General features: G+C 43.9%; 1 protein-coding gene across 2 annotated transcripts; it reads right to left on the bottom strand.

Annotated features, from left to right (window-relative positions):
• Positions 1-1,560: 1,560 nt before the first annotated feature.
• On the bottom strand, positions 1,561-23,953 carry SLC13A5 (solute carrier family 13 (sodium-dependent citrate transporter), member 5). Of its 2 annotated transcripts, XM_014963765.1 has the most exons (14): positions 23,755-23,953; positions 20,256-20,356; positions 18,706-18,812; positions 15,896-16,024; positions 14,893-15,029; positions 14,235-14,449; positions 12,783-12,954; positions 11,504-11,626; positions 10,747-10,959; positions 9,824-9,945; positions 9,433-9,551; positions 8,060-8,221; positions 6,716-6,853; positions 1,561-5,986 (listed from the first exon to the last, which is right to left on the bottom strand). In XM_014963765.1, exons 3-14 carry the CDS (start codon positions 18,808-18,810, stop codon positions 5,858-5,860), a joined length of 1,764 nt encoding a protein of 587 aa, XP_014819251.1. In that variant the 5' UTR covers positions 18,811-18,812; positions 20,256-20,356; positions 23,755-23,953; the 3' UTR covers positions 1,561-5,857. The 2 variants fall into 2 exon arrangements, with proteins under 2 accessions (XP_014819251.1, XP_014819343.1); XM_014963857.1 differs by lacking the exons at positions 18,706-18,812; positions 20,256-20,356; positions 23,755-23,953 and adding an exon at positions 17,366-17,389.
• Between the last annotated feature and the right edge of the window lie 193 nt (positions 23,954-24,146).

Below are 24,146 nucleotides of genomic sequence, written 5' to 3'. Positions count from 1 at the left end.
TGACTTTAATTTATTGTGCAGATTCCACCCTACTGTTGGATCAGTTCCAGCTGAGTGGAGGAACCCCACACAGCCAGGACAGGTGCTGCACTGAGACATAGACGTTAGCAAACACTTGAGAAGTGTTTAATGAAGGACACCTGTACCTAATTAACTTCTAGAATGTTAGTCATCATAACTTTAAGTCACCTCAAAATAAAAAAAACAAAAACCAAACAAAAACCAGGACGAGAAGAGTTGGGTCAAGATAACCTGCCAAAAGAATTCAAGTTTTATTTGACCACCCTTCAAAGAAGGCTGAAGTTATGCCCCAATAGGAGCTCCCAGAGGGTTGATTTTAACTTGTGTGTTTTCAGTATCCAGGGTGACACGTGCAGGTTTGCTTCTGTATTGATCTGACTTATGTAGACAGACATGAATGAGAACAGCCACAGGTGAGCTCTGAAATGAGGCCTGGAGAGACAATCCTGTGTGTGGGTAGGATGCTCCCAATAAAGTTTTTGTTGTTTTTCCCCCAGCTTTTGTTATTCAAAGAGGAGCTCAAGTGTCCTGCCCTCCCCCCCCCACCTCCCCCAATCCCCACTCATCTTTTTCAGAGGAAATTCTGTTTTCCCCAATTGAGGGATAACTATTCTTAGTGATGTGCACAAAAAAATCCTGGGTTTCTGATTTTGACTGTACAGCCAAGACAAATTATTTAAGTAAAATAGATACTTGCTCCAGAAGTAATCATTCTTTAATTGAAAGATTTTGTTAACTTTGTTTCTGATGGAAAATTTGATCTTCAACTGGTTTGCTAAAATATTTACTAAGACCCAACCCATGTTATTGTTCACAAAGAATAGTTCACAAATGAAAATACAACTAATTGGTTTTAGTATCTGGAACATTCAGTTCTTTCAAGAATACGGTTTGTCTATAAAAATAATGTTTTCTGAACACTGTAACGAGGCTCATGTTCTGACCTGGAACAGTTCATAAAAACTCATTGAAGAGCTGTGAGCCAAATAAGAGTAGCAAGTAACTTCACGTGGGTAAATACAGTACTGAAGGAAACACGGGAAGGAAAACACCTTTTTTATTACAGAAAAAATAGTCTCTTTTTTATGACAAGAATTTACAGTCTCCATTTACACTGTAATGAATGGGCAACTATTGACGTAGTGCTCCGGAAAAACCTAAATGGGCAAAGAATACTTTCAGTATAGTCAGCTCTATTTTTGCAGAGGTCCCAAATGTTCTATTAACATTTGATCCCTGATCACCCCAGAGCAGCACCTTACACCCACGTTCTACTCCGTGCTTCCGAGTGGCAAGGGCTGCACTTACCTCTGTTACACATAGGGCACAGAAATGCCTTAGAATTTCCCTCTGGAAGAAGCAAGTCCCCCTTCACCATGAAAAGCTACAGGAGTGAACTGCCCATGCAAAAGCACAGGATGAAGTAGTATTTTATTTTCAGCATATGGAGTTCACAGTCACCACACTGGAATGCTAAAACCCAGATTAAATAACAAAGCATTTGAGAGAAATCTACTACAAAAAGATAAATGAACTGTCTCTTGATAAATGTTGTTTAATTTTAAGGCTTATATTCATGTGCCGGTACAACAAACGGCACAGGGGTTTAACAAGGGAAAAGCAGGGATAAGAGATAGACAAGAACCGCCCCATTTTGGCAGCAGGGGCTTGGCGTTGCTTTGCTCCCAAAGCTGCTGCGCAGGATCACTAGCCCGGCCCTCAAAATGGCAAGTCTGCATTTAAAACCAAGTAGTTCAAAATTGAAACAGTGAGTTCCTATTACTTATCCTCTGGTTTTTGAGGCTTTAGAGTTGATATTCAAAGACTTTCCTCCCACGCTGTCACAGCTTTAGGGTTACTTACTGCTTCCAAGAAAAGTCGGGATTCCTACATGACTCAAAGAGGTAGAACTTCCAGAGTCACAGCAAGTTTCGTACGATTTGACTAAACTCACAGACTTTAGCAACATGGTTTATTCATTAGGGAGGCAAATCATTTAATCTTTGTCTTCATGCATGAATTAGCAGGACATATTTCTAATTAATTTTGCAGGTTGATAAGCATGAAATACAACATTTCAGACTGAAACAGGAAAGTTAAGCAACTTGCTTAAAGTTTGAGTAGTCCAAAAAGGCCTTAATCAACCATTTTCTGGCTTCTTGCTTTATGCTCACATTGTATCCCTTTAATATATGTACTTTCACAAGTCTTTTCACACAGTTTCCCAGACTGATTTATACACATGCATTTAAGCAATCTAGACTCACATGAAACAGAATCACTTAAGGATGAGACTGTTTTTGTCTGGGTGCTTTATTCAGCTTGGTGACTTCCAGATCATATAGTGAACGATGAAGGGTTTTTCTTCCCTACTCCACAGATGTAGATGTTCAACGTAGGCAGGAAATAGCTTTGTCCTCCCTTTGTATCTTTTCCTGTAGTTTGGTCTTTCATGGACTCACACACACACGTAACCCTGTGCTTCATGGGAATGAGTGTGCACAGAGAATGAACAAAGACGAACAAACCCTGTGTACATCAGCCCTTATCATGGCTCTGCAGATTTGAGACATCCATGGTTTGCAGAAACAGTATCAGCAACCTGCTGTGCTGGGAGGAGAAGGATGTCAAGGACATCCCATAGAGAGAGGACAGAAACCAGGAAAACACTAACATAGCTCCTCAGGAGCAGTACTACCTGCTGCTTTGCTGGCTGCACCGGGACCATTGGGCACTGCACGCTGCCCACAGACCACGAACCAGGAGCTGTTGCTCCTTCACGGTGCTTGGTCACCCCTCCTGACCAAGTCCACATCAGAGATCCTCAAGTTCTCCCCTGGCTCTGGTGGTGCATGTTTTGAAGTGGGGCACAAAGGGATTCCTTTACGCCACTACCTTCAGACCATCACAACCTCTGAGCCAAACACAAAACCCCCCTTGCTGAGAAGAAAAGTAACTGCCAGGCAAGAGCTGTATCTCATGACACTGACCCTGCAGCGCTGGAGGGGATGTAACCCAGCTCCACTACCAAAGCCATTGTGGTTGCATTACCCAGTGCAAATAACACATATATTTACTCAGGGAACTGGAACAGGACGTCATGCACGCTTGGTGCTGAAGAAAAGCCCATTTGTGCCTGTTGTGCTGGACAGTTTGTACAAGATTGATTCTTAAAAACTAGTTGTCTTTATTAGGTTCTCACAATCTTTTACTCTGCACCGAATAAGACAGCTTGTAGGGTGAACCACCTGATTTGGTCCCACCTGAGCATTTTCAAAGATGTAAACTCGAGTTATCACTCAGCTGAGGAAAGAGAAGGAAAGAACCATTGACATGTGGGTCTGAAGGTACTTAAAGAAGTATTCAAATGCCTGCTTTGCACTGGTTCTCTACAGTGCATACCCCCTGGATCTTGCTGGAGCAACACCATGCTAGCAGGGAAGCTCATGGAGAAAACAAGTGGCCCACTGGGTTACACAGGAAACAATCCATGCCCAAGAGGAGACAGTTCTTGTGAATTTTTATTTGCCAGGGTCTAATTCTGCAACTCACCCATTTAAATTAAATACAAATCAGTCACAGGATTGATTTATGTCTCAGAAAGTAACGTTTGCCATTAACAGGACAGAGAGGTGACATGTCCAATACAGCACGGTTATAATAAAACCAGCATTCTTTATTACCCCACATGTACGCTCCCCTGCCCTGACACTCCTGTCGATAAATCACCCTGTGTGGCCATTGAGGAAAATAGCATTTGTTTTCTATCTGCACAGCAACCCAGGGAAGCGCTTCCCTAGTTGAGATGAGGGCACTTTCCCCCTTCAAGACATTTTCAGAACATTCCTCTCTGCACATGGGACAGGGCAGTGTCTGTCCTACGTCTGAAACCAGGTTGAGAGTTTTGATGTATGTGAACCGAGACGGATGAGCCGAGCGCCGCCCACCCCCGCATCCCGGCTCTGTTACCTGCAACAGTGAGAAGCAAGCACTGTGAAGCTCCTGGCAGTGGTGAAGTGTCCAACAGAAGGCAGAAAAAAGTCCCTTTCTCAAATGCATTCAGATACCTGCCAAAGCACAGGAAGGGCTTCACTGCTCCTGCCTTCAGCTTCCTCAACCAAATACAGTGATAGGCTTCAGGTGGTGACAAATGCCTGTCACCAAGCTCCTTCTTGGCACTAGAACTGTCTCTTCCTCAGACAGACTGCGGGCAGAGCAGTGTTTCCCCACACGCTCCACCGTTCCATGGAAGAGGCACGAGGCCGCGCCAGCTGGGCAGAGAGGGTGCACCAACAGCCAGAGGAGAGTTCATGGTGCCCAGCACCTTGAAAGACCACAGAAGATAAAGGCAAGAAAATCAAATCAAATCAAATCAAATCAAATCAAATTAAATCAAATCAAATCAAATCAAATCATTCTTGAAGTAGTTTTCTTCTCAGAAAAGCACATGGTCATTTTGTGGATAAATACTTTTCTCACTTTTAAAGACAAACATGTGAGTATTTTTCCAGTTCTATAAAGAGCATTCATGTTAATCTATTAAATTTCCTACACACACTACTATGCAAGAGGCCAGATACTCTGGCCAGAATTCTACGGTTCTGTAGCTTCTACCTTGCACTCCTTATCATGGAATAAGGTGGGGAATCCCCATGGGTGCAGAATTTGACCCTTATGTCCTCACAACACCCCTGTGAGGTAGATAGGTACCATGATATCTTCTTCAGGAGGGGAAACCGAGGCAAAAAGAGGAGAACTGTCATGAATGAGGCTGCACAGGAAGTCTGGGAGCAGAATGCAGGCCAAGCCCGCAGGTCTCTCTCACCTCCCACCCAGCCTCATCTCCAGGGCTGCATAGAAAGCACCCACGTACCACTGACCAAATACGCCTGGTCCAACACCAATCTTTCTGTAAACTACTTCTGCTTCAGAAATGACATAAACAGTTCCTACAAAATACTTTTCTCACAGGACCTGCAATCCAAAGTACACAAGACAACTCCCATTCCTGTCAGCCAGCACAAGCCCTAATATCTGGGCCACTGCATTTTTACAAATTCAAATAGAGCCTTTTTCATGCCTTGTCTCCACTCCAAAATTCCAGAGTTACTTAATAAGGCACCTCAGGGGCTAACCCAGGGACTTTCACAATAGGTGTGAAGTCCTGTGGCTGAGAGAGGGAAAGGCTCCTGTCCCTGCCAGTGCCACAGTGCAAGGAACACAAAGCCAGCCTTAAGTCATCATTGCCCAAGACATCACCTGAATCCATCATGGAATTATGTTATCTCAACCCTCAATAAACGTGTCTATATGCAGTGAGATCTGGTAGTGAAAACAAGGCAATGGAAAATGTGTTGGATATTGACTTAGAAGGAGTCTACCACATGGTTGAGGACCAACTAAAATATACTGTACCGCACCCTACCATACCATAATAGTACCGTACCATATTGTACTGTATCACATCACACCATACCCCTTCTTTCAGTAGACAAGTGACAAGGATTTCCCTGTACAGCTGCTGAGTTGTGGATGTAAGTGTTAGTTAATGAATTTTCAGCTCCTGCCTGAGTGCAGTGTTCAATGCTAACGATGTACAAGTACATACCAGTGATATGACGGTTCAAACCATTTGATACAACAGCCTGCCCTCTCTTTATTTAAAGTTCAATAAATGCTAAATCTCAACATTGGTTGGAGGTCCAGACAAAAGACCAGAATAAATTTGAGTTGTTTCATGCCTGAACTGATGTGTGATGAGACTGTATAGAGTTTCAGGCAACAGGAAGTAGTATTAAGGGTCCTTTCCTTGTTAAGGCCATGAGTTCTTCACTGCTCACTGGTTAGCCGTTGTGTTTGCCCAGGCTGGGAATGTGTCCAGCTCAAACATAGATCTTCCCCATGTGTTGATGGCCAGTGTGACACAGAGGACTCCAATGATGTTCATCACTATTCCAGTTTTAACCTGTGAGGACAGAAGTTCAAATCAACAACAATAACCAAACAACAGCACGGCAAACTGCAGCAAGGCCTATTTGTACATACACAAGACACACATGGTCAAATAAATCACAGAAATAGCCGTTGTACTCACTGCCCTGGGTTCTTGCTTAGGTAGAAATACCAGGGAACACGCTGTGCAAAACCTTTGAACGCTGTTGTATAACTAGTCTAGGAGTTTATAGGATGTACAACAAATTGCTCTTATTAGTGAAAGAACAGTTTCTGCCCCCTTCAAGTCTCCAGTTAGAAACCCGATAACGTTTGGGTGTTGGGGACAGAACCTGGCACTGTGTAGCCTGTCAGGCAACCAGAGGAACAGAGCCCCGGGCAACTGATTGTCACCTTCTGCTTTCAGCTCTGGTAGAAACAAGGCTTCAGCTACACTCACCAAAGCCCCAGAAGACTGGAAAGCACTGACTGCATTTTAACTCTTCAGTGTTTAAAGATACTTACGACTTGTCAATTTTTAATTTCAATTAAAAGTGTAAGTCTGCCAAAGCCCGTGAGAAAGGTGCTTTTACTTCAGAGATGCAAATCTTTATTGCAGTATTAACACCTCCTAAGAGTTCCAGCCCATAAGAGCTTCCTGGGACTTTGGAAATACTCAGCTAAGAAAATTAAACCTTTGCTGTATTTCAGGATAAAGGCAATGGAGAGCTTCAGATAAGAGACCAGGTAATTCTCATCTTACCATATCCAAAACACGGATGTGGCCATAGGAAAACACTATCGCATTCGGTGGTGTTGCAACAGGCAGCATGAAGGCAAAGGAAGCGCTGAGAGTACACGGCAGCATAACGTACAGAGGATGGATCTTGATAGATGTAGCCTGCAATGAAATGCAAAGAATATCACACTGGAGGTGTTCCAAAAGAAAAGCATAAAGAACATTTCCCAGACCATTAATACACACCGGCTCATTTTGTTTCCTGGTGTATCACCAGGGTAATTTACAAGCATTTTATTCTTAAATCCACACATGCTTAAAGATAACTTTGGTCTCGCTTCCTATCCCACAATACTTTAAAACAATGCTTGGTTCTTTCTTGTTGTTTGTTTTGCTGTATGGTGTAATTTGGAGTTCTGGTCAAATTTATCCAATGATCTTTTCTTTGACCTCAAACCACACTTTTTCCAGGGTAACACAGAAATAAGATTATAATTACTAGGCATGTGGAGTAACACTCTAAGATGTTACATAAACTCTGTGGGACTCAGAATTTAAGTGCCAGTTTAAGTCACCAATAGCTCAGCACCTTGACTGGGATAATTTTACTTTGATGAAATGGTCCAGAATAAAGTGGTTGTACTTTCTAAATTTAAAAACAAGTAACCTTTTTTTCCTTTATGCTACAATTTCAATTCTGCTCAGAAAAGGCAGCAAAACTTACCAGGTTTTCTTCCCTAAGTTTTAAAACTGTTCTGGCTTCCTATGGAAAATGGCACGTTTCTAATAACCAGGCCCACAGCTTTCTGTATTCTAGCATAAAACCATGAAGATGAAGGAACAGTTCAAAGGGATAAATAGAAAGTGCTGGATTTTGTTTTGGTTTGGGTTTTTTGTGTGTGTGTTCTTCCAGTTCTGAGTTGATGGTTCACATACAAAATGACCAGAAGTAACTGATGTTTGTTGATCTGTATTAAAAAAGTGACTCTCACTTCACTTTCTCCAGGGCCCAGGGACACACTGCACAGAGCTGGCTTCCCTTTCAGCAGGGGGGGGCATGGGACAGGCATCCTGAATCGGCATCTTCCCCCAGGAGCTGGGTTCTCAGGCTCCAGGTGTAGGTGGGTCAGATGAAGTCTGCATTCCCACTTTCTATCTACACATGATGCTATAAACATAGCAGCGAACATGAGCTAAAATTACTGTTCATTATGGCACACTGTCAGATGGACTGTTTCACTGCTGGCTTTCAGATTAACACTGGAGCAACATTCAAGACAATAAATATGATATTGCTCTGCCACTAGAGACTGTCAGTTTAACTCCAATCTCCTGGTTGACAGGATAACAGGATGGAAGTGATCTTACCATGGATGAAAAGACAGGTAGGAAGAGGGTGGCTGTGGCGACATTACTGGTGCATTCGGTGAAGACAGCTATAATAAGTGAAAGTACTGTCGCAATGGCCCAGGGTGGGATAGATCCTAGTGGAGTCATTTGATGACCCAGCCAAGCTGAAAGCCCAGAGTTCTGGCAAGAAAAAAAAATATGTTTTTCAGTGGGGCTTAGAACGGCTGGCTCATGAGCAGGGAACTTAAGTTACATGCAATGTTCCTACTAAATAATGCTAAAGGACTCCTGAATTATAGAAACACCATCTGGGAAAGTACAATTATCTGTCACAAACACTAAAAGAAATTCCTTGCTAACTAGACATAATACTGAGCCCAACTTTCCTGATTTTTATGAAACCCAAATACTTGCTCACACCGTGGTTACAAAATTACATTTTTTTTGCTAAACAGAAACAATTATTGCTGAGACTATTGCAAATACTTAATGTATCACTTCCTGCCTTGTTTTTAAGATACTGATGCTGTACAAATGCTGTGTTCTAAGGACACAGGCAGTGGTTGACTCAAACAGCTTACAAAACCTTTCAACTGATGGCTTCTAATGCTCTAGAGCTTTAATAATGTATGTATAACGTATGCAGATGAATGTAAGGCCCTAGAGCTTTAATTTGCCCCATGTTTTAAGTGAACCTGGCATCAAAACTTAGATTTGAATATCAATTTCCCAAAGCATGGCACTGCTGATAGCTAAGACTTGCTTTGATTTAGATGCATCTTAGCAGTGATGAAGGAAACAATATGGTTCACCTCAAGAGTCTTTCCTGTTTTGGGAATTCAGCTGCCTTTTCTGTGAATTTATGAACACAGGATCAAACCACGGGCTTATGGACTGCAGCATATTGCCTGGCAACAGCTACTGACAAGAAGTGCAAGAAACCCCACTGTTCACAATTTTGGAAGATATCTACCCACAATGATTTTCTTCCTGACCAATTCAGTAGTGGTTTGTGTTAAATCTGAAGACATATAGCCTTTAAAAAAACTTCAAACGGTTCTGAAAATCTTACAAGTGTTATCTATACTTCTATTTTTCTAGCCAGAAATAAGAAAGGCTGCTTTTCTGGTCTGTCCAGTGATGATCCCAAACTATTCAGCAGCCTCCAAGAGGTAAGATAAATTGGAGAACTTTGGTCAGAGCACACAAATTCCTGAAAAAGAGGCACAAGCTTTCACCTCTCCTCCCAGTTTTTGCTAATTTGGATCTGCCTCCAGATATGAACATCTTGACTGTGTTTGCCTTTGAGTGCATGCCCAGTAACACCAGACCAGATAACAAAACAGGAAAGTTCGCCTTTGAGTCAGAGAAAAACAGATGTCGGGACATACTGCGCTTGCATCGGCCAAAGCAAAACCTCCTCCCAGCAGCAGCACAATGCTCCAGGGCATCTTCCTCTGAACCACATTCCAATCCAGCAACGGGGCTGATAAAAATGTTTTTTTTATATCTGAAGTGAGAAATGAAACGCAGAACATGTTTTAGGAGAGTGAAGAGATCTTGTCTCCTGTTCTATAAGACCTAACAGGCAAATGAATATTACTGGGAAATCTGTACAGGGTAAGGGAGATACACATGAGCAGGGACCATGCCCCAGCCCTGCCCAAGAAGCAAGGGAGATGAGCTATCCCGAAGAAACGCATGCAAACCCAGCACATGTTTCTGCCATGTTAGCTGGAGCTGGCTAATTGCCTCCCAGTCTTACAATCCTCTTTAAAATACCTTCTTCAGTCTGTTCAGGGTCAGACATGCTTGTCTTACAGCCTGTGAATTTGGGTTTATTAGCAGGAAGGATAAACAGTAGCAGGGCAACAAACACAGCAGGAGCAGAATCAGAGATAAACCTAAAAAAGAAAAGAGAATATAGCTCAGAAAATAGACATCTTTCTTGTAGAAGATGGCTGCCTTCCAGCATTGCGGTCACTACTCTTTGTCATCCTGTTGGGGCTTGTACATTAGCAAAATGGGTCATTAGTTCATGACTGAGGTCTCTTAGATCTGCCATGACACAAACACAGTAATAAAACAAACTAGCTACAACACATTAATAACCAGTGTCACAGATGACAGTGGCTCCTGGGAGCAGGGTTCCTTCTCTGTGGTGAAGCCAAGATTCAAAAGTGGTATCTCAAAGAAAGATGTGTAAAGAAATGGCCTGAATAATAGTCCCATCATGCATTTTGTGTTCTTAATGTGCCACAGACATTATGTGAAAAAGCCATTTGAAGCACCAGATCCATATCCCAGTGAGTTCTAAGATATTTTTTAGAGGTGATATTACCAAATATTCAGATGACACCACAACTAATTGGAGTTCATACAAACAAATTACTACTGTGTACATCAGTGTGACTGAGACCAGCATTACAGAAGTTTCTCTTCCTGTGGGAGGCTCAGCTTGCTCCACATCCCAGTCTCCAGCCTTCACTGCAGTATGAATTGTCAAACAATAGACCGATCGGTGATCTCAGGCACAAGCCATAGGATCAAGCCCAGCAAATGTCAATTCAGACAAGGTTGGAGTGAACGACCCTGCACTCAAAATGGAATGTAAGAGCAAGGGAATTTGATTCACAACAATCAGATCTGTGAATCTGATTCACAAGCCGTCATTTTACAGTATGAAAAAACCCCTAAAAACATACTTTTCTCCTCTTGGGAACAGCCTGGTGGCCCAGCCTTTTACAAAGCCTGGGTGTCTGGTAAACCACAAGAGAACCAGCAAAACAAACATTAGGAGGACATTGAATTCAGCGTAAGAGATAGGGCCTAATTTCTTCATTTCCGCCTTCAGCACGTCACATGTAGCTTTTTCTTTAGCAGATCTCTCTGTTCCACAGCCCCAGCTTTTCTTAAAGCTTTAAGGAAAAGGAAGAAGAAAATACTGTAAGTATTAACATACTAGAGGGATTTAACATGCTTTCCATTCTGAAGCTGTCACTCATGGGGACAGACACAGACTATAGCAGAGGCCAGGAACACAGAAATGACAACAGTGTGAAAGCATTTCATGGGCACATGCCAGTTCTCACAGAAGAATGGGTTCTATGAATGGAAGTAAGTCTCTGTCCAATTTGGAGCAACCTGGGATGAAAACCCCAGTTTTGAATCAAGGGTAGCAGAACAGATATGCTAGCTCTGCTAGGGCTGAAATTCTCAAATGTGAAATTGAAAAATAAAAAGGCAATTCTGTCAGAACATTAAGAACATATAGAACTTTTCCTTTAATGCAACTCCCATGAACACAAAAGGTTTCTAGGCCTCAAAAGTTGCTGTGAAATGGAACTGTTCTCTGCTACAAAACTAATAATTTGTCAGCGCATTTATTTTATCCAGATTTCTCAATAAACTGATCTGCATTAGCTGAGGGGTTTGCATAACATCATGTAGGTAAATACTCACTTGAGTCCCATGAAGGAGCACTGTAGCCAAAACCACGCTAGTACCAACATCAGAATCATGTTTGGGAATGCAAACCCAAACCAGGAAGCAAAATTCACAATGTCATTATTGTCGGGATATAACCTGAAAAGAAAAATGCTTTCTGTACGAAGATCAAAACATTTTGTAATCTACTCTCCATTTAATATGCAATTATACATCTAAATCAAGGACAACCATTGCAAGTAACCATAAGCAACATCCCTAGCCTAACTGAAGTCAATAGGAAGGTGGCCTGGATTTCACAGCAGAACTTAAATGATCCTTAGTTTTCCTTGTCTGTTACTTTAATGCATATAAGAGCTCATGTTGATATTTTAGGTCTCAGTAAGACAAGCTCTGCTGAAAGGTCTCCTACACGTTCTAGGTAACTTTCACTTGCAACATGCCTGCTCATTTACCCCAAGACAGGACGTTCTTTCTTCCTCTGCATTCATTCTAATAAGAGAGCAAGAATTGTCTTTCCTGAAATTAATAGCTGCACTTCTGTGCAATAGAAGACAAAGTTGCTGGTTGGCTTAAAAGAATGAGGCCAGTGTTTCAAGAACAGCGTTTTTTATTCTTCCCTGTGTCCCCCAATAATGACTGGAAGACAAATATCAATAGCAAATTTCCAGCTGGGTGTTAAAACCAGCAGGTAGTGTGGCAGCTGAGGCTGAAGTACTCCCAACAGAAGAAAGCAAGTTGAGGGAGTGTTGTGGAGTCTGCAAAACTTCCACTGTAGATTAGGTTGCGTTTAAATCAATTGCCAAACTCAGTTTAGCAAAGAGAGTATTTTGTGGATAACTCCTTTGCTTTATAACAGTATCTGCACAGTTTCCACAGCCACAGCATGGAGGAATAATACCACAGGAGAGCCTAAGCTATTTTTAGCTCTCTTCAGTGTGCTTACAAGAAGAGTTAATCACACATTCTTCTGATGCTCTTCACTGCTGTTCCTCTGCTAATGTGCTGCATTTCAGTTGAAAAAGAGGTGGCTGAAGAACCAGTATCTCATGATCAACCAGCCGGCTGTCAATTACCAACAAGTATTTCCAAGGTTCTCAGGAGACCTCTAATACCAGCACAGAGCTGCCTAAAAAGGGCTGAAGCAGAAAAATGAGGCCCGCCACTTCATACACATTCCTCGCTCTCAGTTCAACTGTTTATTGCTTAAAGTTGGCAACTGAAACTCTCATCTAAGACTAGTCACAGAAACAGTAGGATAGCCTAAGTAAAAGAAACAGCAAGAATGACTTACTGATTCATCTGGCCTTTCAACACAATGTTTGGTCCCGTTCCAGTGAGTGTCGCAGTTCCTCCAATGCTGGCGGCATAGCATATACACAGTGTCATTCCCTTACACACGCGTTTCCTCATTTTCCTTTCCTCAGAAGATCTGGGGTCATCAGGGACTTGTCCATTGCTTATGACTAGACAGAAAGAACATGACTTGCCTCAGGTAAAGTTAGGGAGGCAGAGAGTTCAGGGCCTGCAGGCTCAGTGCTTCCAGTTTGTGTATACCATTTATCTTACTTCAAAGAAAACACAGATATGTTCATGGGGAGCTGAAAAGAAAGGTCAACAATCTGGTCTACATGATCCATGGATGCTGTTGTCCATACTGGTGCCACAGTTTCTGAGCAGTAATTTCCTGTTTCACACAGAGGCTTACCACCAGCCAGATATTGTCACTGAACTGTTCCAATAGCACAGCTGTGAATATGGGCAGAAAAAAACTCACTGCCCAAAACCAAATTCTTTCCTGGCTTAACTATTAAGATCAATATGCTATGTCAGTTTACATCAAGTGTGAAATTTTGCTGCTGTGTCCATTGCTCTCTGAGGTTAACAGTGGAGGGGACAGTATGCACTACCAACATTTGCACTCATTCTTGCACACAGTCACACAGAGAATTGTGGCAGATCAACTTGCTAATTCAGTGAAATCACATCTCTGTGAAAATTCCCAACACAATCCTTCCTCCTCTGAAAGAGAAAGGCACCGTAGATCTGATGTTTAATGGTATTTAATAATATACCCCTCTGCAACAGCACAGCAGAGCAGTGAAATCAGAGGGACTGAGTCTTTGCACATGGTTCAAGTCAAGTGAAACCCACTGCAGAACCACAGCATTGACAGACAGACCTTGTGGAGTCAAGCAACAGGGTAAGATCAGACTTTAAAGTGTTCCAAAAAGTAGTTTGTCTGCTATGAGTCAAATGATACCAGCTCCTCTTTTCCATGTAGCTTTTAAAGTGTTCCTCTTTCTTCTCCCCACTTCCACATACAATCTGGTCAACAGAGAGATATTTATACCCCAGAACCCAAATAGGTTGGTTCCTACATGGCTTAGAAGCTGAATCCTCACTGATAATCATGAGATTTAGAAAGTGGGATGCTGGGGGGATGTAGATATTTCCCTAAGGATACGCTTTTCAGCAGACAGTTAAGTCTTGGGAAGCTACAGGAGGATGACCCTAGTTTGAAGGAAAGAACATAATAATCTGCATTTGGTTTAGCACTAAGCATAACAAAATGGCAGCTAACAAATTTGTAAGCCATTTTGTAAAGCCTAAATGTTACGCATATATGGATTTTAAGTCAGGTTACCATCCTCTTTCCTTGTGAAAGGCACAGAGAACTCCTAGCTCAGAAGCTCTGAGTGTAGCACGTTCAGTAGCATTAACTCACTGCTGAGCAGGCCCTTACCATGCACTGAAGGTAGATTTGATGCACCCTTTTCCTCCAGCTCAATCACTGTATTTGTTTGCCCGGTTCCTTGTTCCATCATGGTCACATCATGCTCTGTGTTGTCCATCTGATCCAGGACAGCCTGAACAATGGGAACCATCATAGCAGTGGTGGCTGTGTTACTTATCCACATGGACAGGAAGGCAGTGACTATCATAAATCCCAGCATGAGGCTGAAGAGAGAAGCAGGCAGAGGAGAAAAGATGAGAGAACACGGACACTGCCAGTCGTTGCAGACACTGCAATTTAGGCAGTTGAGCCCAGGCAGGAATATGTGTAGCGTCTAGCAACACAAAGTAGGGCCAGATTCTCTTCCAGGACACCTCTGCCACCTTCACTGAGGGAATCCTGGAAAGCCATTTAGCTCCTTAGTCTGCACATTATTAAGTCTGTCATCATTTTGTCCCCAACGGCAAGCATCTAGAATTTAGCCAAAAGCTGGTTTTGGCTAAAGGACAAATAAACTGCTCCTGCTGATGGACTTCACTTCTAGAAACTCTGTACAATGCAGTTAAAGAGATTTTTGAAGGTTCCTTTCTCTGCTGACTGTTAAACACTATCCCTAGGCCTCTGCTAAATTGACACAGGCAAAGAAGAAGAAATGTAATAGTCTTACAGTGCAGGTTTCACCCCAACAATCAGCAGGACCCTCAGTGCAATCCTTTTGTGAAGATTCCACTGTTCAACAGAAATTGCAACAATAAGCCCTCCCACGAAGAGCATGTTTGTGTCATTTAGGTACTGCAAGCACACCTGAAAGACAGAGAAGGCAGGTCAGGGGCCCAAATGTTGCCTCTTGTGAGCTTCACTAGTACATGTTGTCTTCCGTCCTCTCAAAGCCATTTACTGCACCAGGTCCCATCCCAACATGGGCAGAAGGAGTAGCTGCAGCCTCAGAGCCACCTCCAGTTTCTTGAACCCTGGATCCCCTGCTCAAGTGCTGAACTGTCCACTGCAGGGACTCTTTGTGCATCACAAACCTTTTTGGACCATCAGGAGTTAATAAAGTACAAAATGACAGCAGTTTCCTAAAACATTGTTAGGGGCTCAAAGTATTGTGTAGGTACTAGAAACGCTGAGCTCCAAAATGGGTTTCTCAGCACCTTTAGCAACCATACCTGCCCTTAGCAGCTCGTTGGCCAGCAGTGAACTTGCGTTACAGTCCCTAATACAGCTTCTCCCTTGGACTAAAACACGAGCACAACAGCCAGGATGAGCTTTGGAGGGGACACCATGCACTTGCCAGCATTGTGCGACCAACCCCATCAGAAGCAGCTTGTCCCGTGCATTTTGAGATCTCCCAGAGGATGTGTCAGCACTGCTCTCTCATGGGATGGGTTATGAACACACAAGCACTTCTGCAGCGGGATCCACACCCAGAAATGGACCTTCCCCTCTACCACCTCAAGCTCCACCTCAACCTGTAACATTTTGGGCAAATGCGTATTTAGTTCTTCACGTTCCCATACAGGAATCCTGAACACTGCTCAGTATGTTCAGAAACATTACCACAGAACGGGAGCACTCTCCTAGCAGGCTTGTTTGCCAAATATTGATGGAGGACCAGTGCAGTGGATACCCCTGTATCAGATCTTCATTGAGCAAGAACTGCTCCTTACTGATTTAGAGCTCCGAACTCCAAGCAGAGGGAAAAACACCACAGGCATGAGGGAGGTCACAGCCAGGGGGATCACTTCAGTGCACCAGTATACAGCCATGATGATGATGATATACGCACATTTGGCCTCCTGCGACAAAATGGAAGACAAATTTAAGCATAAAAAACTATTCTTAGAGGTAAGAAACACTTTGGTAGCTCTTATAAGGGGCCCAAACACTCCATTGTCTGTAGCTGAACAAGTTATGCTGAAATAGGGAGCAGAGATATGAGGATTTAAAATTGCACTTTTAAACCTTGTTCTGAAGTCCCTTGCATAAAAAAAAATCTTTTTGACCACACTGTTTTTTCTAATGCACCCCCACAAAATGTAGGGTGTGAAAAAAGAAACCTTTCACAACTAGGTAAGTACAGTTTGCAGTATGCAATTACCTCTGCGCAGTTGGGAAGCAGAGCCAAGGTTTTTTAATAGTGTTGTAGATTTGGGCATTTCTATTTTGAGTTAATTATTTTTAAATGGATGGCTGAATTTCCCAGTGTGGGTGATCAGCTTGTCTGAAATTCACAAATCTTTGAGGTGTGTCCAGTCATACACCTGAGCCCAGAAACTGTATCACTGAATAATTTAAAAGTTTGTAACTTCTTTAACGTAACTCTTTTACCTTATGTTTGGTGATTAAGCATGCTAGAGGTATTTAATTACTTTCCCAGATCTCACTGTGTTTATGTACTAAGGGAATTCCCTTGATTAGAAATGTTGTAACTTGTCTTTTTATGCTGTTGATCAGGCATTTCCATAATCTAGCCTCCCTTGGTTTGTACTTTCAAAATTGTTAGTAGAAGCAAGCATCCATTAGCCAACATTAAACAGTGGTTTAAAGCTTAAGTCAGTGTTCCGTAGTTCCAACTTTGCTCAAATTTAGAGTATGTATTTATAGGATTTTATTCTAATACAACAAACAGGACTTTATTGCAAAAATAAATGGTGTCACAGTGACATTTAAAAATTGCCGTAAGGTGATATTTATAAATAGGGGTGTGTTTTCCTTCATTTTGTTGAGAAGCTTAAGAACCAGAAAACAGCCTTTGTAAGTAATTTGATTTTTTTTCTTCAGGTTTCCAGATTAATTGCAGCACTTTTTGAAAAAAATATGTCTTCAGAGACTAAAAGATATCAGGTAGATCAAATTTACATCTCTTCCCTTAATAAATATGAGGTCATCTCATGATATAATTTATGCTGTACCACAGTAACTAAGTGCTAGAACTGACTGTGGTTAATCTGTTGCCAGTATGAAAGACAGATAAACAACCCCAAGTGAATAAAATTCACAGTACAGAAGAAACACTGGCTTTGTAGTGTGGAGAGTAAATAATTTATGTGAAGTTCAAAAATACAACCATGCTTATAAATTAACTCCAAGAATCACAGCCAATTCAAACAACCAAAGATCTGGAATTAAATATATACCTGCATTGATACCTATATCCACCTGTCATTTATAGGAACAGTCACAGAATGCTTCTTTGGTGTCTCTGGAGCAGTTAACAGGAAACACAGTGACCTGCCTTCTCAGCGGGAGCTGGAGACGCAATCACTGACAGAAATGTTACTCTCCCATTGTGAAATACTGTAGTTTCCCAGATTAGACTGATGACACAATATTCTTACAAATACCGGAAAACTAAAGACATACTTTTTTTTTTTAAGGGAAATTATTTTTCCTTATATTGATCAAAGTAGTGCCTAACAGTCAGGAATTCTTTTCTATAAAGCATCAGCATTCAACTTCAAGGCAGGGCTGATATTACTTAGACAGATAAACCAGAAGAGCTGGCAATTCTGTTTATAAATATGCATGGCATTTTCCTGTCCTTTAAAATACACTAAGCAATACAGGTCACCCAGAAGAAAGACTGTTTTTAGCACCAGAATAGCCTCTAAAGCTCTAGTAGGATAAATACTATAAGCTGAGCTTTGATATTTTGCCATAAAGGCTACAAGACATTAAAGACCAAACTCTTCATTGGGTTATTCCAATTTTATGCTGGTATAGCTCCACTGAAAGCAAAGGAGTTGTCCCATTGCCATCAGCACAGTAAGAGGGATGTGAACTGGAGGATATTGCATTTGAAGCCCTGCTGGGATCACTGCACGTCACACAGCGCACAGCTTCCCACCGCACCACCAATGAAGGATGCCACTCAGCAGCACCCCTTCAACTATCTCAGAGCCTCAGCAGCAGCACGAGCTGGAGAACCCAGGAGTCCCGTCTTTCAGTCCACTGCCAGTGGACTAGACAGTGCAAGACACAATCCTAAATGTGCAGGCCAGTTATGCAGGTATTTATCTTTGGCCCAAGAAGAATTGCATCTAATCTGCAAGTCTGGTTGGGTCCACGGAAGCCCAATGTCCTGGCAGTGGCATAACCCTCAGGATGAACAGAAGCTCCTTCTGCAAATTCTGCTCCTTGCACCGGTGCCTGATGGTCACCTGGGAGCCAAACCCGCAAAGCGCTGCGAGGCCTGGATCCCACTCCAGGGACGGGGTGTCAGGGTGGCCCTGCGCCAGCCCGCTGTGGGACATGGAGGGACAGGGCACTGCTCGCTCAGGTGGAAAGGAGATGCTGTGGCGAGGGTGATCGGGTGGCCAGTGGGCAAGCAGGCTGGGTGCCCAGCAAGCCTGGAGGGGCCCCGCGCGGCTGGCTGGGAGAGGGGCTCCTGGGCAGCAGGGCCCCGACCGGGGGCGGGGGGGCTCCTGCAGGGTGGCAGGGCCGGGCCGGGGGGGCTCGGGTCTCCGCGGGCACTTACCCGCGTCTGCACAGTGACCGGCAGAGGCAGCAGCAGCAGCGGCGTGAGGAAGAGGATGGCGAAGGACCGGTACCTCAGCAGGGGCCGCAGGCACGTCGAGGCCATCTCTGTGGGGACAGGCGGTTAGGGCGCGAGCGGGAGCAGCACCCGCCGCCGCCGCCTTAAGTACGGGGCGCGGGGCCGCGGCGGGAGGGACATGGCGGGGGGCGACTCGGCCCGCCCGCGCCCTGACAGGACACCGGGCCCGCCCGCGCCCGGACGGGGGCCGGCCGCTACCGCCCTGAGGGGACACGAGGTCCCTCCCGCCCGGACGGCGGGGCTGGCCGCTGCCGCCCTGAGGAACACGGGGTCCCTCCCGCCCGGGCCGCGGGGCAGCGGCGCGCACAGGGCTGAGGAGCGGCAGAGCCGCTGGTTGCGGCGCCGTCTCCGCGCCCCTGCCCGCTCCCGGCCGCGCCGTCCCGCCCTCTCCCGGGGAGCGGCAGCGGCCCCGGGGACGCGCCGCCCGCAGCCCTTCTCTAGCCCCGGGGGGTTTCCTCGGGCTGAGGTAACGGCCCGCTTCGTCGTGTGGGCGCCGCGACGTGGCATGGGGCCTTTCCCCGCTCCTTAGCCCACCTCTGTGCTCCTGATCTGCAGACCCTCCCTCAACACGGAGAGCTGCTCAGTGGCTGTGTGTGGAGCTACACACCGGTTGTGCGAAGGTGTTCAATCTCCGTGCTCATAGTGCCCATAGAGAGTTGCCGGCCAGCACAGAGTCTCATAGTAACATATATTGTAGGCGCTGACACACGGCTTCTCTCGGGTGCTGGGCGTTCAGGGGGTGCTGACGATGCCGGGGTGGGGTGTGTGTGTGTTTTCTCTCACTCATCACGGAGGTGAGGAAGGACTGAGCTCCTCTAGGGGAGTGGAGAGTTAAAACCGCTATGGGGGTCTCCCCAAAACAAAGGTCTGTGCGGTCATGCATGGCAGTGTTTCACTGCCTATTATTTTGTGAGAGATTGTCTGCGATCTGGGTTAAAAATAACCCGGAAAGGTTAACGTGAAAGGTTATTTTTAATGTGGTTCATTTCAGTGATCTGGTCTACAGTGTAGCTGCAGAATCAGAATCAGAAGTGAAGGCACTACTGAAAGGGTGGCAAGCACCATCAAGGTGGCAGAAAGGTACAACTGGAGGGACTGGAAGACAAATAATTTGTTGATATTTTATATTCTGCTTTTGGGATGCCAACTGCCACCTGAAATTGAAGGCAGCATAAATCATATCTTGACAATTTGATCCTGCAGTCTCTTAGCACAGTCTAACCAAGCAGTTACAGAAATAAAGAATTTCAGGTTCCACAGCAAGTAATGAGGGAGCTCAAACTACAGCTTGCAGTATTTGTCCTCTGCTGACCAGAGGAACTTGAGTGACAGAAGTTCAAAACAAGACACTCCAATGTTGCTGTTCTGTTTGTAAAAACAGTGAATGCCCACTAAGGAAAATAGTAGCCAACCGGATCTGGACAGATTCCAAATCTACAGACCTTTAGCAGCAGTCCTTCTGGGTAACTTACCAACACAGAGGAAACTTCACACCAGCTCAAAGCCTAGCTGAAAGCGGGGAATCAGCCAAAACTCGCATTCCTGTGGCCAGTCTCCAATGAAAAAATGGTCCCTAGTCAACAAAGAAAAAGGATTACAAGCACTTAAATAGGAAAATGCAAAGAATTAACTCTCAAGGAGTTGTACCAAGGTTCACTTTGATAGACCAGTGCAAATATGATTTGCTCTCTTCTTGTTTAACTGAGATGCAATGCAGAAAATAGAAATAAAAAGAAAGGCCATTAACGTGTTGATACCTTCAGATGGACTAATCCTGTGAAAGGGGACTTGCTTGCTGTACCTGGGAATGAGATCAGGCACTCCATGGGCAATTCAATTAGCCAGCCCATCCCTCAGCATCCTCTTTTATCGAATATGGAGAAGGGAATCAGTATTTCCTTATTATGCAGAAGTATTGCACACTTGCTTTCAGTGCAAAGTACATTCTATGATATGGAACAAAATAAAATAAAATAGGATTCACAGAAAAGAACAAGCATCTGAATAATAGGAAATTAGATTGAAAGATAGTGGAATACCCTTTTCTGCTGTTCGTATAGCAACTGCCAGCAGGCCTCCCAAGAGATTCTAGAGCAAAAAGGAAGGAGCAAAGGAGGAAAACAGAGTGGTGTCAGTTAGGACCAGCAAGTACCTGACCCTTGGAGATAAATACGCAATTCCCAGTTCTGCCAGTGGACTTGCCTGATCAATACCTCTCCAGTTGAATGAGGATGGAGATCCAGGAGCAACATTGAGTCCAGATTTGAATGAAAGCATGTCTAAATCTCCTTTATCTGATCATGTTTTTATCTGAGACCTATGTCTTAAAATCAGCAACTGTAATCTTTCCATGAATCAAGACCACCACTGATAAACTGAATTTACAAAACTAAATTTAAAGCTTGATCATTCCCAGAACTTTGACTAAAGCAAAAGCTGGGAAAAATCTTAAGCGTGACCATAGAAATGAGCAACTTTTATTTCTTTCTTTCCTTTTTTTTTGCAAAAGTAGGCTCCTTTTCTAGGTTTGCTTCAGGAGGAGAGCAGGTTGGTTTGTTGGAACGTGTGTGAAATACTTATTGACGAAAAATGTCTGTGCTGACTCTGCTGAGAAGAAATCTAATAAGTGCCAAGTACAGTTCCTGTGGAAGTCTGCTGGAATCCAGCTAAACCCAAGCAAAGCAGCTGGCTGTTGCAGAGCAGCAAAGACAAAGTCCTGCACTGAGCTGAACCTCTAATCTTGAAAGGCAAATTCTGACCTTGTTACCCCCTTGCTCAAGCCATCCTGCCACTGCACACTTCATATTTAAGATACCTCTATCCCTATTTTAAAATCTATTGCAGGTTTACGTGTGTCAATTAATGCTCTACTGTAAGAGCCAGGAGGCTGAGAAGTTCACTGAATCCAGATGGTAGAGCCACATGGTCACATATCATCAAATAGCTACAACATGGGCAGGAAGAACACCGTGTAAGGGCAAAAGAGAAGATGCTTACGTTCAGGTAAGGAGTGGAAAGTCCGTGCCATGCATCATCTGGATGCAGGAAGGGGAGGGCATGGATGACACGGGAGAAGAGATCAGTTTACAATGCAGGCTCTCTAAGGGATCCGCGTGCACCAGCAGAGCAGCACAGAGGAATATGTTCAATTCGGTGAGTCTTCCAGCTGTTCCCCATCTCCCCCAGTCTACACTCAGAGAAATTTGGCACTGGCCGGATAGGAGAGTGCTGCAGGAATGGCAGCTCTTTCACAGAATTTGCCCATGAGTTTCCTCTTCACTGTGCCAAGGAGAAGGCGGACAAAGCTTTGGCTGCTTGCTTTGCAGAGCTAGTCTGACAGTCGGGCAAAAGGAAGCTGCAGAGAGCCCATCGTGCTTGCAAAACCTCCAGCAGGAGGAGTTTTAGATGATTCAAAGACAGCATTCAAACAAAAACCTCCCACAGCCTGAAATTCAGCTCATGCTAATTGAGCACTGACTGCAGGCCTTAAAAAAATAAAATCCTTTCCTCCAGTCAGTTCTGCTCTGAAAGTAGCACAGACCAGAGCAGGATTTACAAATATGTATGAGATGTGTGGTTTCATGGTCTTTAACTACTGCTTGAAAGACAGTAAGTAAAAGTAGCTTTTGCTTGCAGATGCCATTTAGAAGCAGGAGACTATAGCAGTCTCTGGGCTAAATTTTGATGCTCTAACATTGAGTAATATGCTGCTTTTGTTCTTCTTGGTAGCAAGTTTCCACTCAGTTTACAAAGGAACTCAAATCTTTGTGTTATGAAGAGACTTGGGCACACGTAGTGACATGAAGTGGAACCAGGAGCTGGGTCACGTCTCTTGTACCTGGATCCCCCTTTCCCTGGTCACTAAACACCATTGCTCCCATTTGCTGCTGTTCTACCCTAATAAACAGGTATTTTAAACCATATCAAGAACCAAAAGTCTGATGCAGTAACAGAACCAAGCCCACCTCATGGCTCACTGCCACTGACCTGCTCTGCCTTTCTTGCCATTTTTCAGCTGGTGGCTCTGGAGTTTCGGGGTTTACCTTGGCAAAGAAAGCAGAACATTTTTCTGCTGGGTTAGTGAGCTGAGTCAGTTCAATGAAGCGCACAGTGAGCACTGGAGCCAGCTCAAGAGCCTGGGCCGCTGCTGGCTAGGAGCAGTAACAGCTGGGACAGGAACAGTCGGACCGGACCTTTCAAGACAGCAGATTCATAGATGAGCTTGACAGCGTTGTCACACCACACACAGAGTCTCACAGTCTTCCCTTTTGTACTTCGGATAGCAGATTCAACGATGTGAGCCACTGAAAGAGCTCCACTCGGAAGTGGGACACTGCTGAAGACTAGTTAACAAAGGCTGACCCGCATTGTTTGGGTTAGTAGAAAGGGACTTGAAATCAAGTCCTCTTGGAAGGCAGGAATTCCAAGGTCATCAGTGTGGGTGGAAAAAATGGAAAATAAAGATTTTAGTATAGTTTAGGTCATTCCCAAGAAGCTGCTTTTCTGATAGATCTTATTCACTACAAGCCAATCATCCCAGTTACTCCTGTTATTGCTGGATGGGAATAGTCTGAGGCAAGGAGGTTTTACAGGCAGCAGTTTATTCATTTAATTACAGATATACATATTTTCTGCCTCTAATTCCAATGCTGTCCAAGCACACAACTACAGTTTGCCTGTTTGAAAGCAGTTCATTTGACCTAGATAATTGCTATTCCCTTTCAAGACAGAAACTCTCCTCACATTCTTTTTAAAGTTCTTTCATGTTGCAGGCTCCGTGCAACACCCAGAAGTACAAAAGTTTTAACAAAATTACATTAAACAAGGACTGTAAGACCTATCATTCTTGACACTGAGAAACAAAAATGAAAACAACTGACCCTGAGACATTCTAGGACTTAGCAGAGAAATAAGTGTCTTCTACCCAGGTTTTGAAAATCACATTTGAAAAACAGCCAGCTCAGAACTTACCTCTATGTGATGCTTGACTTAAAAAGATGCCTAGAAGAGGTCTTGCACAATAATGTTATGCACTGGAAAGTTTACACAGAATTTAAATGGAAAGAGTTATTACCGGCATTCAGAGAAAATCACTTTTTCATTACTTTCTGTTTTCCCTCCAATCAGTACTTTCCAGCCACTGCCAGTCCACTGTGTTGCTTTAGGAGTATCTTTCAGCAAAGTTCCCAGTGGAGCATCTGATATTTTTCCAAGAAAAGCTTTTGAGGCTCTGAACGAACAGTCCTTGCAGTACAATCCCTGTGCCCAACAACTTTCTACATAAAAGCCCTCATTATGAATTTTGAGTCAGTGGGGTTTTCTCACTCAGTGTGTGTTGCTGATCAGGCTTTCTTGACCTAGAA

The sequence above is a fragment of the Calidris pugnax genome, unplaced genomic scaffold (assembly GCF_001431845.1).
Source record: "Calidris pugnax isolate Ruff unplaced genomic scaffold, ASM143184v1 scaffold45, whole genome shotgun sequence".
NCBI lineage: Eukaryota > Metazoa > Chordata > Aves > Charadriiformes > Scolopacidae > Calidris > Calidris pugnax.
This window is presented reverse-complemented; position numbering and strand designations above follow the sequence as displayed.